Genomic DNA, 15,540 nt, shown 5'->3' on the forward strand with positions numbered 1-15,540 from the left:
ATTACTTGAAAGAATCTGTTAACAATCATCTAATGGAGGAGCTACTTACTGATCCCACATTTTACTCTACTCAGCTTCCTAAAGCAGAGGTCTAAGGGAAGCATTGAATACACATAGTATAGAACTACGGAAGAAAGTGTTAGAAATACCATAGACATTCAAACAATGGAGCTAATAGTGACAGAAATTGATGAAAAGAAAGCAGGGCAAGAGGCCACCATGAAATGGAGTGGCTTGTCCTATTCCTACTCACCCCCTTTTCTACCTGTATGCACCACTAGACTTCAGGCTGGGAGCTTCAGTGGGAAGACTGGATAAGTTTAAAGAGTAGAAAATATGAATGGATTGGGGAAAATTTAGGCTGCTGAGCAGCTGAGGGCCAGGATGCCGTCTGCCTTGGAGGGATTTTTAATTTTGAGGAAGACGAGGATACTGAAAAGGATCCAGGCAGAAGAAAATGGAAAAAGCTGTTTAGGTCTTATTCTGAGTTCAAGAATAGATGGAGGAACTTTTCAGATATCTTTCCATGTGACCTGGCCTTGTTCAGTAGGATAGGAGAGGAGGTAGGGATTCTGTCAGATGTAGTACAAAAGAATAGAGAAACGCAAAAGAAAAGTACAAACAAGGAAGTTAAAAAACAAGCAAATATTTATTTGCATCCTCTTCTTATCACTAAGTGACAAAATACTCCCTTAATCATAATACACCATACAGTCTTTAAAATAACTAATTTTCATCTTATATAATTTTCTTTGGCCATAAAATATATTAATGCCTGTGTGTGTGCGTGCCCTCTGGCTGATTTGTGGTTGTGCCATGACAAATCCAAAATTAATGGTACATTTGAAGATTTGTTTAGGTTACTTCTTCTAGACCCTTAGGCCACCATGTAGAAATTTATAAAAGAAAATTTTCATATATAAATTTAAAAAAATTGAAGCACTATGTAAGAAGTAAGTGTACTCTATGGAATAGGTATGTTCTATAAATAAGCATGGTTAAATTTATAAAAACCATGTATACAATATTCTGTCACAAAAGTTAATGTCACCCTCGCCCCACCCCCAAACTGATCTCTTGGATTGAGACAAATGCTGATGCTAGCACTTCTTGTTTTTTTCTTTATGATAAAAATAAGGAGTAATCTTGCACCAGTACCAGCAAAACTGATGCCCTGTGAGGTTCACACAGATTGTCTATAATTAATTACAAAACAGAAAGGTAAAATAAACTCTTAATAATAGAATTATATCTACTCAACTGAATATTAGGTGGAGAAAAATCATCCTATGTCACATTGTGAGTCCCAGACAACTTCTATACCTCAATATATTGTTAAACGAATAGGGTCCATTCAGCTCAAAAAAATATTCCCGTGCTGTGTGCAGTTTTCAGTTACAGAACTCACTGAGTTTGAGGGTACAGCATTCATATGTTCCTCTTTGGTAGATTATTTATCTTCTTGTTGCCAATGTTGAGATGTGTTTAAAGTAAATGATTCATTCTCACAGATTGCCACCATCAGACCTAAGAGACACCTAGTTCTGACTTGAATGGGACTGAGTATGTAAAAGTAAAAATAATCTGAGAGAATGACAGCCTCCTAAAGGGCAGGTGAAGGTTCAGTGACCTCTGGGCACTCTGGTCTATTCTAGTAAATCACTGCTTTGGGGAAGCAAAAGATCTTGTGGCTCATAAAAGCTGATGATATTAAGAAGGAAGGAAAGAATTCACAATGACTGCTAGAAATACAACTTTAAAAATTTAAGCGTAAGTAATAATACCATATTTAAAAATGAATTACTAATGTTTTTTTGTTTAGAAAGTATTGGGAAAACCCATATTATACAGATGTTTGTTACTCATTTAATGTGCACCACTGAGAGACAAATAGAACTGTTTGAATACAAAAATGCCAAAGGTAATTCAACTACTGCAGTGTAAGTGTGGCATAACTGATTCGTCATGACATACAATTTTCTAAAAGCTATTCTGTTAGAAGGCAATAAATGAGTGCATAAATGATTTACACTCTTCTGAACTATGGTTACTATTCAGTGCTTTATTTTTAAAAATATATACTCCCTATACTATTATGTTTATTCTCTAGAGTATAATAAAAACGTAATTGAATTTGATGAAAAATAGACTTGATTCTAACTGTAACATGCAGTACATAGAGCTACTCCCTTATATCATTCGTCGTAAAGATCAATGGTCACTTGAGGTGCTTCTGCTCAAGGTTTGTTTTAATATATGGACAATAAAATATTTTTAATTTAAAAATTATATCCTTATATTCAATGTCACATTTTATTTTTAATAATAACATCTGAGTTTTGACCTACATAACAATTTATGAATGCAAAATACAGAATTTTAATCACTGTTTTACTTCTAAATATGATTTCTTATTGACGAGGTAGGGCAGGAAATTAAGTACAGATGGTTTAGCAAATAAAAATGAAGCAGTCTATAACAAAGGCTACAACGTTCAGTGGCTTATTTTGTTTTACTGGAACCTAAGTGCTATTATGAATGAAGACGGTTACCTTTTAGAAAAAAACGAAAACTTGTTTTAATATAACCATCTCTGGAATTTATATAAGTGACTGTTAATCTATTTTCATTTATAATTTCCTTTGAGTTAGAAACTCTGTCATGTAATGTATAAATATATAATATAAAATATGTAAATTATATAACTATATAATTACATTAAAGTTCAATACAGCTATTTTGTATTTATATAATATAAATTATAATACTCAGTACAGTGTGGTTAAGTCAAATATATGCTATATTTAAAATCTGTATTAATAAAACATGACACAGAATATAAGGATATCACTTTTAAATTAAAAATTCACATATATATGAAAGGATCTTATTTGGGGTGGCAGCAGAGTAGGTGGATGTTATATTAATCCCTTCCCAGGTTCCAAACTGGAAATACAACTAAATTATAGAACAATAAACCTGAATAACCAATTGAACAGAAGCTGGAGAGAAGCCTTATAACCAAGGAGTTACGGAAGAATCCACTGCACCACATGGAGACTGGTAGGAAGGGCAGAGGTGCAAGAGGGCTGGCTGTGCTCCCATGGAGAGCGGCTGAAGTTCTAGAGGGATATTTCAGCAGCTGGGGCATTGTTACTCTGAGAAATATGGGGTCTAAACACCAAGCTGGTCTCTCCAGCATAGGGCACCAGAATTGGGAAAGGAACCCAAATAACATCTGGCTATGAAAAGTGGTTGCATTCCTGCCTACCAGGGAGAGATGGTTAGAGATGCAGAAAGCCTCTTAAAGGGCCAATGCACCAAAATTTGTTTGCAGCCACTAACCCTGGGCACAAGCAGAGGGAGGGCAGAATGTACTAGAGATGCATGAGGAGAGACTGGGGTTGATGGCTCAGAGAGAGACCTAAAGGGCCAGCCACCTGTGCTCAGTCATCCTTAATACTGCAGAAGCTATCTTTCTCAGGCAGAGCACTCCTCTCCATGCAGCATCCTGAGGGGAAGCAATAGCCCTACCTGCAGGATCTCTCTCACCCCAACCTGTGGAGCTTACACCTGGCTGCTGAAGAATACAACTGAAGGCTATTTCAGAGACAAAGCCTATCAGAAAGCCTGCAATCTCAGGCAGATATCTGGGAGCTATGAGACCTTAGTTGACCCTTCTCCAGACCTGGTGCTGGTAAAAACCAGCCTTGGTGCACAGCTTGGTTCTGTCACACACACCCTGGCCCAGCAGAGGGAGCCACAAGCTATGGATCACTGAAAGTCCAAACAGGTTGCTCAGGGCCAGTCACAGGCAGCACCTGACATAGATCAGCACCATAGTGTTTGCAGATCTACCTAAAATTGTACATAAAAACAAACGCAAAGCAGCAGCGAAAATGGGAAGACAAAGAAACACACCCCAGATGAAAGAACAAGAGAATTCTCCAGAATAACTGACTGAGGTAAGCAATTTATCAAATACAGGGTTTAGAGTAATGATCATAAGAATACTCAACAACATGAAAAAGAACATAGAAACTGTGAAGAGGAGCAGTCAGAAATAAAGAATGCAATATTTGAAATAAATAATACACTGGAAGGAATAAACAGTAGGTTAGACAAAGGAGAAGATCAAAACAGTGATTTGGAAGACAAAATAGGAAAAAAAACACCCAAGCAGAGCATCAAAAAGAAAAAAATTATATTAAAAATGAGAAGAGTTAAGAAACCTTTGGGACAACATGAAGGGTAACAACATCCACATGATGGCAATACCAGGAGTAGGGAGCGAGCCAGAGATCAAGAACCTATTTAAAGAAATAATGATCAGAAACTTTCATAACCTGGTGAAGGAAAAAGGTACACAAGTCCAAGAAGCACAGAGAGTCTCAAACAAAATGGATCTAAAGAGACCTATACTAAAATACATCATAATTAAAATGGAAAAACTTAGAGATAAGGACAGAATCCTAAAAGCCACAAGAGAAAAGCAGTTAGCTACCTACAAGGAAGCTCCAATTAGACTATCTTCTGATTTCTCAACAAAACATTTCAGGCCAGAAGGGATTGGCATGAAATATTCAAAGTGATGAAAAGCAATGACCTATAACCTACTACCAAGCAAGCTATCATTTTTTCCCAGCAAGCTATCATTTAAAATTGAAGGAGAAACAAAGAGCTTTCCAGATAAGAAAATGCTAAAGGAGTTTGTTAACACCAAACCAGCATTCCAATAAATGTTAAAGGGCTTGCTTTAAGAAAAACAAGAAAGAGGGAAATAGTTTAAAAATAAAATGGCAATAAATACTTATCTATCAATAATCACTTTAAATGTAAATGGCTTAAATGTTCTAGTCAAAAGACATGGGGTAGCTGAATGGATAAGAGAACAAAACCCATATACACATGCTGTCTCCAAGAGACGCACTTCAGAATAGAAGACTCACACAGAGTAAAAGTTAAGAGATAGAAAAGACACTTCATACAAATGGAAAGGAAAGAAAAAGCATAGGTAGCAACACTTGTATCTGACAAAATAGATTTTCAAAGCAAGGCTACAAGTAGAGACAAAGAAGGACACTACATAAAGATAAAGGGAGAAATCCAACAAGAGAATATAACCCTAGTAAACATTTATGCATCCAATGTAGGAGCACCTAAATATGTAAAACAAATCTTGATGGACATAAAGGAAGAGATTGACACAAATACAGTCACAGTAGGGAATTTTAACACTCCATTTATTTCAATGGATGAATATTCCAGATATAAAATCAACAAGGATAGTGGCCTTATATGATACACTAGATCAAGTAGATTTAACTGATATTAGCAGAGCATTTCACCCCACATCAGCAAACTATACATTCTTTTCAAAGTGCACACAAAACATTTAATAGGATAGACCATATGTTAGGACACAAATAAGCCTCAATAAATTTAAGAAGATTGAAATCATATCCCGCATCTTCTCTGGTTACAATGCCATGAAAATGGACATTAATCATAAGAAGAAAACTGAAAAGCACTCAAAAACATGAAGCTAAATAACATTATTAAACAATGAATGGGTCAACAACAAGATCAAAGAAGAAATCAAACAATACCTTGAAATGAATGAAAATGAGGACACAACAACCCAAAATCTGTGGGACACTGGGAAAGCAATTCCAAGAGGGAGAGTCACGGCATTACAACCACTTCTAGAAACAAGAAAAAGCTCAAATAAAGACTCTAAATTCACAAGTAAAGGAACCTGAAAAATAAAAACAAACAAAGCCCAAAGTAAGTAGAGGAAGGAAGTAATAAATATCAGCAGAAGTAAATGAAATAGAGTCTAAAAAATCATACAAAAGATCAATGAATCCAAGAGCTGGTTCTTTGAAAAGACAAGCAAGACTGACAAATCTTTAACCAGACTTATCAAGAAAAAAAGAAAGAGGACCCAAATAAATAAAATCAGAAATGAAAGAAGAGAAATAATAACTGACACCAAAAATATACAAAGCATTTTAAGAAAATATTATGAACAACTCTATGCCAACAAATTGGGCAACCTGTTCAAAATGGATAAATTCCTAGAAACATGCAACCCTCCAAAACTCAATCAGGTAGAATCAAAGAATTTGAATAGACAGAGTATACCTAGTGAAATTGATGCAGAAATAAAAAAACTCCCAACAAACAAAAGTTCTGGATCGGATGGCTTCACATATAAATTTCACCAAACATTAGGAGAAGAACCAACACCTCTTCATCTCAAACTATTTCAAAAAATTCAAGAGGAGGGAAGACTCCCAAGCTCATTTTATAAGGTAAGCATTATCCTAATTCCAAAACCAGATAAAGACACTAAAAAAAAAAAAAGGAAAATTATAGGCCAATATCCCTGATGAACTAGATGCTAAAATTCTCAACAAAATATTAGCAATCTGAATATAGCAAAACATCAAAAAGATCATACATCATGATCAAGTGGGATTTATTTTAGGAATGCACAACTGGTACAACATTCGCAAATCAATAAATGTGAAACACCATATCAACAAAATGAAGGACAAAAATCACATGATTACATCAATAGATACAGAAAAAGTATTTGATAAAACCCAGCACTCATTTATGATAACAACTCTAAGCAGAGTGAGAATATAGGGAACACACCTAAACATAATAAAGGCCATATATGACAAACCCACTGTCAGCATCATAGTCAATGAGCAAAAAATACAAACGTTCCCCTAAGATGGGAAACAAGACAGGGATGTCCACTTTCACCTCTCTTATTCAACATAGTACTGGCAGTCTTAGCGATAACAATCAGACAAGAAGAAGAAATGAAGGGCATCCAAATAGGAAAGAAAGAAGTAAAACTGTCTTTATTTTCAGATGACATGATACCGTCCTTAGAGAAGCCTAAAATTCCACCAAGAAACCGCTAGAACTGATAAATGAATTGAACTAAGTAGCAGGATACAAAATTAATATCCAGAAATTAGCTGCATTTTTATATGCCAGTAACAAACTAACAGAAGGGGAAATTAAGAAAACCATCCCATTCACAATGGCTTCAAAAAGAATAAAATACCTAGGAATAAGCCTAACCAAGGATGTAAAAGACCTGTTTCTCAGAAATTATAAGACAGTGAGGAAAGAAACTGAGGAAGATACAAGTAAGTGGAAACACATACTGTATTCATGGATAGAAAGAATTAACATCATTAAAATATCCAAACTACCCAAAGCTATCTATAGATGTAGTGCAATTCTTATCAAGACACCAGTGACATATTTCATAGAACTAAGACAAGTATTTCAAAAGTTTATTTGGAATCACTAAGGTCCCTAATGGCAACAATGATCTTGAGAAAAAGTAAATTTGGAGGGATCACACTACCTTATATCAGACTATATCTATAAGGCCATAGTAATCAAAACAGCATGGTACTGGCATAAAAATAGACACATAGATCAATGGAACAGAATAGAGAGCCCAGAAATAAACCCATACCTTTACAACTAATTAATATTTGACAGAGGAAGCAAGTACATACAATGAACTAAAGATAGTTTATTCAATAAATGGTGTTGGGAAAATTGGCTGTCCAATTTACATGCAGAAAAATGAAAACAGACCACCTTCTTATGCCACACACAAGAAAAAATTAAAAATGGATTAAAGACTAAAATGTTACACCTGAAACAATAAAATCCTTAGAAGAAAACATAGGCAGTAAAATCTCAGACATTGTTTGTAGCAGTCTTTTTTTCTTATATGTCTCCTCAGGCAAGGGAAACAAAAGAAAAATAAACAAATGGGATTATATCAAGCTAAAAACTTTTTGTATAGCAAAGTGAACCATCAACAAAATAAAAAGACAACCCACCGAATGGGAGAACACATTCACTGATATATCTGATAAGGGGTTAATATCTAAAACTTATGAAGAACTTATAAAACTGAACACCAAAAAACCCAAACAATCCAATTAAAAAATGTCCAAAGGACCTGAAGAGACAGTTCTCCAAAGAGGACATGCAGATGGCCAACAGACATAAGAAAAGATGATAAACGCCATTAATAATCAGAAAAATACAAATTAAAACCATAATGAGATATCTCCTCACACCTGTCAGAATGGCCATCAACAACAAATCAACAAAAAACAAGTGCTGGTGAGGATGTGGAGAAAGGGGAGCCCTTTTGTACTGCGGGTGAAAATGCAGATTGGTGCAGCCAGTGTGGAAAGCAGTATGGAAATACCTCAAAATATTAAAAATGGAACTGCCTTATGACCCAGTGATTCCACTTCTGGGAATTTATCTGAAGAAATCCGTAACATTAATTTGAAAGAACATAAGCACCCCAATGTTCATTGCAACATAATTTACAATTGCCAAGATAGGGAAGCAGCCATATGATTTCACTTATATGTGGAATCTAACCAACAAAATAAAGAAAGCAAAGAACAAGCTAAATAAAGAAAGACTCATAGATAGCAGACTGACAGCTCTGTTAGGGGAGATAGGCGATGGAGGGATTGAACAAAAAGGAAAAAGGACTCATGGACATGGGCAACAGTGTGGTGATTGCAGAGGGGGAGTATAAGGGAGATAAATTGTAGTAAAAAAATACAATAAAAATAATAAAAAATATAAATATACTGTAAGGGCAAATACTTAATAAAAATAAGAGACTTAATTCTTTGTTTTAAGTAAGGGAAAAGAGTTCCCTTTGTCCCATTTTCTTAAAGCGTTTACCTTAAAAACTTGTAATTGTAAGCACCTTTTCATCTCTTTGACATGTATCCCTTGGAAGACTAGACAGGCCTTTTGTCAATTTTCCTAGCCGCAATTGCCTTTCTGAAGAACCTGAAAGCCATCTTTTCCAAAATGCAAACAGCAAGGGAGAGAGCTCCCCTATCTCCCAGTTTCTGTGGAAGTGGTCTGTAAGAGCTTAACTTCAGTGGCTGTAGTGTTCCAATTTACAAAATTACTTCTTGCCATAAAGATATGAGAAGTTTGTTTCTCCTCATGATAAAGCCAAATAGCTAACATAGGTGTTTTTTAACCATGATAAAGTTAGCATAAACTATGTGTGAAAAATGTGCTGTCAAGTCCTATGTTTGGGGACCAGTTACCTTGGGAACATATATGTAATGGTTTGTAGTTAGTTACTACACAGCATGAAGGGGTGACATCCTTTCTGTCCTTGAAATCTGTTAGCAAATTGCCTATGATGGGCACTACATTCTGGTTTAATGCTTACTGAATAATAAAAGTGTTTTCTTTCTCTTTTGCCTTTCTGGAGAGGATTTCTGGAATGGGAGAATATTTTGTCTTCATTATAATTCCCAACAATACGTTATCTTTTGAATCTGTTACCTATGCTCATTATTATACAATGATAAAAATTAACTGTATTCTACATGAAATGAGGAAAAAAATCAGGAACATTCCACTTGCTTGATTCAGTTCTTTGACAATTTAATATAACTACATGTTAAATTTCAAAAAAAGGAAATACTGTATTATTCTACAACAGAAATTTTTACTGTGGCTTGCATATTTGCAACGTACATGAGGTCAATTACTAGAACTTTTGACCAAGAGGATTTAAATAATTGAACTGACTTGACTCAACGGCCCAGAAATACATACAAAGGCCAAGTCCTTTCTATCAAAGAACATGTATTAGTGGGAAACTACTTAGTTGTCCCAGCCTCCCTCAATGTTTGTGAACACTTTTGGAATAGGCAGTGAAGGCTAATATGACTTAATTCCCTGTGGAGGACCTAGGCCCCACCCTGCAAAGTAAATAAGGAGACGTAAAATGACAGACATTGCATACTGCAAGGAAACTCACTTTAGATGCAATATGGCTCCAGCAGCAAAGGCATCTGGGAAATGTTGGAATCTTAACTCTCTGTAGCCTCAGCCTTGGCTGACTACCCAGAAAACAGGAATGCTGCCCAAAGCAACGTCATGCTCCCAGGAAGGAGGTTAATGAATATATAAAGTGTGATAACTGCCTGATGTTATTTCTAGCAGCAGCTGCTTTGCCCATGTATGTAAGTTTCTCCTATTAAAGCCCTTATGAATTTGAATTAGGCTGGCTACATGTCAGTTCTTCAGAATCAATCCTGAATTGAGACTTTTAGGGCTTTCTCCCAACACATTCAAAGAATTTATTTTTAATGTTCTGTTTTCAGCAACTCAAACAATTCATGGTTTTATACTATTATTTTATTTCAATACCTTAATTTCAAATTAAAAATTTTTGTGTTTTGCCATCAAACAAGAATGTTTAATTCTAAACATATTAATGATAATCCAGGCCAACAATATTGGCAAAATCTTAGAAATCATTCATACTAATTCAATTAGACTTTATTTGAAGGCAGTGCCTTTTTTCTCCTTAGTTTTATTTAAAGTACTAATCAAAATCATGTTAAAATTTAGGGAGGAAGGTCTCATCAATTTTTTTCAGCAAAGTTAATGACAATGGAAACCTAAAATTATCTATCAGTAGGGAACAGAAGGTAAAGGTTGTATAAATTAAACATGAAACCAACTTCTTTTAAATAATTAGCAATATTTACCTTGCAGCATTTTGTTCTATCTTTTCATCAATGTCACTGAAGATCTGTTTAAACTCCAAGTCTCCAGGAAATGAATTTAACAAACAATGTAGGTCAAAGGAATTATGGGAATATTCATCTCCCCAATCCATTCTAAGGAAGAAGAATAAAAACCATGTTAGTTATATTAAAATAAAGGAAAAAAACCTATCTCAAGTTGTAATAGTAAATCAAACCAATAATTCCCATTTTAAACAATATGAAATTTAACAGTAGAAGAGCTAGGGTATTACTAAGCTAGGTAAAGTGTTTTGTTATTTAAATTTCATGAGGTGTGACCTAATTTTCACACTTTTCTGTAGTTCAAAAGCTGAACAAAACAGCACCCCTCAGAGAGTACTAATAAACATCATGCTGCTTCTCACTGTACCAAGAGCTGCAAAGGAAATCACAAAGCCTCATAGACCACTGTGAACAAAAGTGGTTGCAGAGAGACTTTAACACCTTCCTTCCACTCTTACCAACAAACTGATCTGGAAATTGTAACCACTGTAACCTCAGAATTGTTCAAGTCTCATCTCCTGGAACAATTTATATATGGGAAAGGCAGAAAATTCTCCTTTCTAGCATTTTATTGATAACTGACTAAAATTTAAATATGCTACTCCTTAAAGATATGCATTAACCCACTCACTACCAAAGCATTATTCATCCATTCATTCCATATATATTTATTAAATGGTTGATAAGAAAGAAGCACTGCTGTACAAGCTGGGGATACAGCTGTAACAATTAAAAGTTCCTGACTTTATGAGTTTTTATTCTAGTGGGGAAGGTAGATTTTTAAAAAACAAACAGATATATTTTATATAAGAGCACATGGTGAGAAATGCTACCTGGTGAAAAAGTAGATGAGGGCAATGGGATAGACTAAGAATGATAGAGTTGGTACAGCGTGTATAACCGTGCAAACTGGGGCTCAGCCACTTGGCACCTTGATTCAAATAACTCAACGAGTTGTGCTGAAGGAAACAGGTTTTTATTAACAGGGTTCCAACCTCGGGTGGTGCTAAGAGCACTCCTGCTCAGAGCCCTGTCTCCCATGAGACCCAGAAACTTCCCTTGCTTGCCAAAAGGCTACAAGCCAAAACCATGCCCAGAAGTTCTCCCTTTATTTATCTATCTTTAAGCTGGTAATGCAAACAGATTTCCATCCTCTCTGGCATGTGCACTTGTGGATTTTAGAGTTGCCATCTTCTCACAGCAGTTCTCTCCTTCAGGAACTGGGGTGCACTATTATCAGTCTCTATGTAGCAGTTCAGGAAACTATGTGCCCTGTTACACTGTCCCAGAGGATGGAGCCCAGGGAGGCACACGTCCCTGTGTGGGATTCTGCCTTGAGAAGTAGGCTCCCATCCTCCGTGGGGTCTAAGCCCCTGATAGGCCCCACATCTCCTGGTCCCATGAGTGCTCTCATATGTGGGGGGAGCAGGGCCTGAAGCCCAGAGCATCCAAATGCCAAAATCACAGAGGGAGCTTGTACCAAGTCTGAAGTCCCATACCAAGAGTCCCCATACCAAGAGAGTGACTTCTCTGTTTGTGCTTCAGAAAAAGCAGAAGTCTGCAGCCCAGCATTCTAGGTCACAGTTCACCTCCAAACATCTCCCATGTGTCTGTGTGCTGGCCAGGCAAGTCCCTGCAGTTCCGACAGCCCTGTCACCACTGTCTCCCCACCTCTAGACCTCCAGGCAGACCTCCCAACCTCCCCTACAGCACACTCCCAAACCTGTGGCAGACTTCCTTTCAGTCTTCCTGTTACTCAGTCCACTCTAATTTAAATGCTTGGCTTAGACTTTCCTGTGTGACCAAACATCTGGCTCTTCCTATGGTGCATTAGTAATCTTGGATGTGACTTGGGTCCACCATTTTTGTCAGCTTCCCAGTGTCTTTGATCCTCTTTCGGCTTCCATCTTTAGTCAGGGCAAGATTTCTCAGTGATACACCAGCATCAGGGAGTGCATCCGCTTCCACAGCGCATGCAGGTTCTGCATGAGCTCTGCCCCCTGCCCTGGCAAAATCACAAGTCACTCTGCCAGTGCACATTCTCACAGCCAGGCACACAACTGTGCTCCAGGCAGCAGCCTTCTTCCCTTCAGGAAGGCAGGAGCTGTTAGTCTGCCTTTGTTATGCAATGTGCCTTAAACACTGTATTTTCCACTGTTTTCCTGCCCCCCTCCTGCCCTTTGCAGGACTGGGGGTTTCTTCTATTTTCACGGGACCCCATGCTCTGTACCCTGTTACATGTGAACCATTTTATCTAGGGATATGTTGTTTTTGGACATAAAATACTGTTCATAAAATATTTTGATGACTGATGGTATAAATGAATGACAAATTTAAACATTAAATGATAACAAATATACATGAAATAAATATTAACAAAAAAAGGTTTAAGTAAATGTGGTTTTAGTTTGGATAAATCACAACACTACTTAAAAATTGTCTAAAAAGTCTTTCAGAGGCTATTCTACTAATGAAATTCATCTTTAATTATTTAATTATTAATAATTTCAGCTAATTTATTACAATACAATAAAATGTCAATGTAATAAACATCCAAACCTGAAAAAATTTTTATGAGTTTATCAGAATTAATGTGACAACAATTGCTAAGAAGCAAAACCTGAAGACAGAAAATACTCTGGAAAAATGGCAGTTTTGCACCTTAATTTCTACATTACAATCAAATAGAAGATGCGTAAGTGGGTTCCATGAAAAAATCCACTGGTGAAAGATATGGGAGGTGGGAGAAAGCAAAGATGAAGATTTCTAATTCCTACCTAAAATGAAGAATTAATCTTAGGATAAAGCTTTTACTTTACTTCAAAGACACTATTTTAAAAGGAAAACACCCAAATAAAATGTTTTAATGTAAAGGTCTATAGTATCACAAGATATGTCATTTGTAAACTCAATTAGTTCCAAATACAGAATAAGAACTGTAGTGGTTTCAAAAAGTCAGCCCCAAGATGTGCCTCTTTGGTATGTGGATTATTCTGAGCTAAAGGCAACTGTGGATAAAAGGAGCCACATATGAAACCTGACACGCTCAGGGGAGGACTGCATGATGGCCTTACGAACTCAGAGACCTAAAGTAACCACATAGGATGGTCTGAAGTTAAAACCTTTCTAACTAAAACCGAGTCATGCCAGTAGTCATTGTCCTAGGCTGGAATCTTCCAAACAAAAGTCAATCTTTACCTTAAATAAGCCTGTCTTTTATCTTTTTGCATGTACTGATAACACATCTATGGAATGTCAAATTTCCTTTTTCTGGACCTTGCAAAGCACAGGCACCACACTGGAGAGAGATCACAAATCCTCTCATTATTATCATTATCATGTTAATTGTTGACTATTAACTATCTTGTACCTTACCTATGTAAAGAAGTATGTGTCTATTGTTTTATTTTTTTATCCAATACCAGAGGTTTCCCTGCTTTGCTTTTTCCTGCTTCCCTAATCTATCATCAATAGAATTCATGTAACCCATTTATGCATTCTCTTTTGATCGTGATATACAAAATCAGGTGCCAAACTGCCATTTTCTGGAGCATTTTCTCAATCTGTTGAGGTTTTGCTTCCTGGCCAATTGTCACTTTAGCTCAGATAAACTCATAAAAATTCTTACAGGTTTGGACATTGCTTACGTTGACACATCAATGACCCTGTCATCTGAAGAGAAACTTCTGGGGTCCCTACCCCCACCCAACTACCTAGTAAAATTTGAATTAGGGGCCTTGTCCATAATAAGAGATACTCAGAGATAATCTGGTTTGACCTAGCTATAAAGCAGGACAAACTACTAATTACTGAACATCTGCTCTTCTTATCATCCTTCAGTGGCCTTCCTCCCCTCTAAACCCACAAGGTGATCCTTAGCTCAGAATGTCATATATACCTCATTTCCCCTTTCTGTCTTTGAACCACTCATGTATGTAGGGTTCCAATGCATGTGTATATATTAAATTTGGTTATTCTCTCATTAGTCTTTCCTATGTGGATTTAATTATTAGACTAGCAGAGAGAACCTTGGGGGAAGAAGAAAGTTTCAGCATATCCTACAGCACAGATTTAACATTTTAAAATAGCTAAATCAGACTTCTGGCCAAGACAGAGGTGTAGGTAAAATGCTTTTGCTTCCTCATACAACCTGAAGAAGGACAACAACAACCAATTTTAAAACAAAAAACAACCAGACCTGCCAGAAAATCAAGCTGTATGGAAGTCTGACCACCAAGGAGTTAAAAAAGAAATATTCATCCAGACTGGTAGGAGGGGCGGAGAGGGCGCACAGTAAGGCAGCAGCTGGCAGACCTGGTGGCCCCACATTCGCATGTATATAAACCAGAAGGAACAACTGGAGAGTGAGACAAACGGTGCAATCCAGGGTTCCAGTGTGGAGAAATAAAGTCTCAAATCCTCTGGCTGTAAAAACCTGTGAAAGCTGTGGTGGTAGAAGAAACTCCCAGTCTTACAAGGAAGAGTCCATGGGGTTGTAGAACATACACAAACACACCCACTCAGGAATCAGGACCAGAAGGGCCCAAGTCACTTGTGGGTAGTGGGGGAAGTGACTTAAAGTGGGACAAGAGCTGAGCAAGCGGCATAGTTCCCTCTCTGACCCCTCCCCTACATATAGCACCACAATGCAGCCACATGGGTTGCCTCACCCTGGCCAATACCTAAAGCTCTGCGCCTTACAATGTAACAGGTGTGCTGAGACAAAAAAAAAAAAGAAAAAAAAGGGTCTAATGAAAGAACAGATCAAAACTCCAGGAAAAGAACTAAGCAATGAGGAGATAGCCAACCTATCTGATCAAAGTTCAAAACACTGGTAATCAGGATGCTCACAGAAATGGTTGAGTATGGTCACAAAATAAAGGAAGAAATGAAG

The 15,540-nt window shown here is 36.8% G+C and overlaps 1 protein-coding gene across 1 annotated transcript in view; it reads right to left on the bottom strand.

Annotated features, from left to right (window-relative positions):
• Positions 1 to 15,540, bottom strand: part of KIAA0825 (KIAA0825 ortholog) — a 386,482-nt gene that overhangs the window by 329,311 nt on the left and 41,631 nt on the right. Inside the window, exon 2 of the mRNA XM_054578604.1 lies at positions 10,605 to 10,736. Within this exon, the coding sequence (XP_054434579.1) occupies positions 10,605 to 10,735 (131 nt within the window). The 5' untranslated portion in view covers position 10,736. The remainder of the gene's footprint in view (positions 1 to 10,604; positions 10,737 to 15,540) is intronic.

Source organism: Pteronotus mesoamericanus, unplaced genomic scaffold (genome assembly GCF_021234165.1).
Source record: "Pteronotus mesoamericanus isolate MK-2021 breed Mesoamerican mustached bat unplaced genomic scaffold, CSHL_Meso_final contig_50, whole genome shotgun sequence".
NCBI lineage: Eukaryota > Metazoa > Chordata > Mammalia > Chiroptera > Mormoopidae > Pteronotus > Pteronotus mesoamericanus.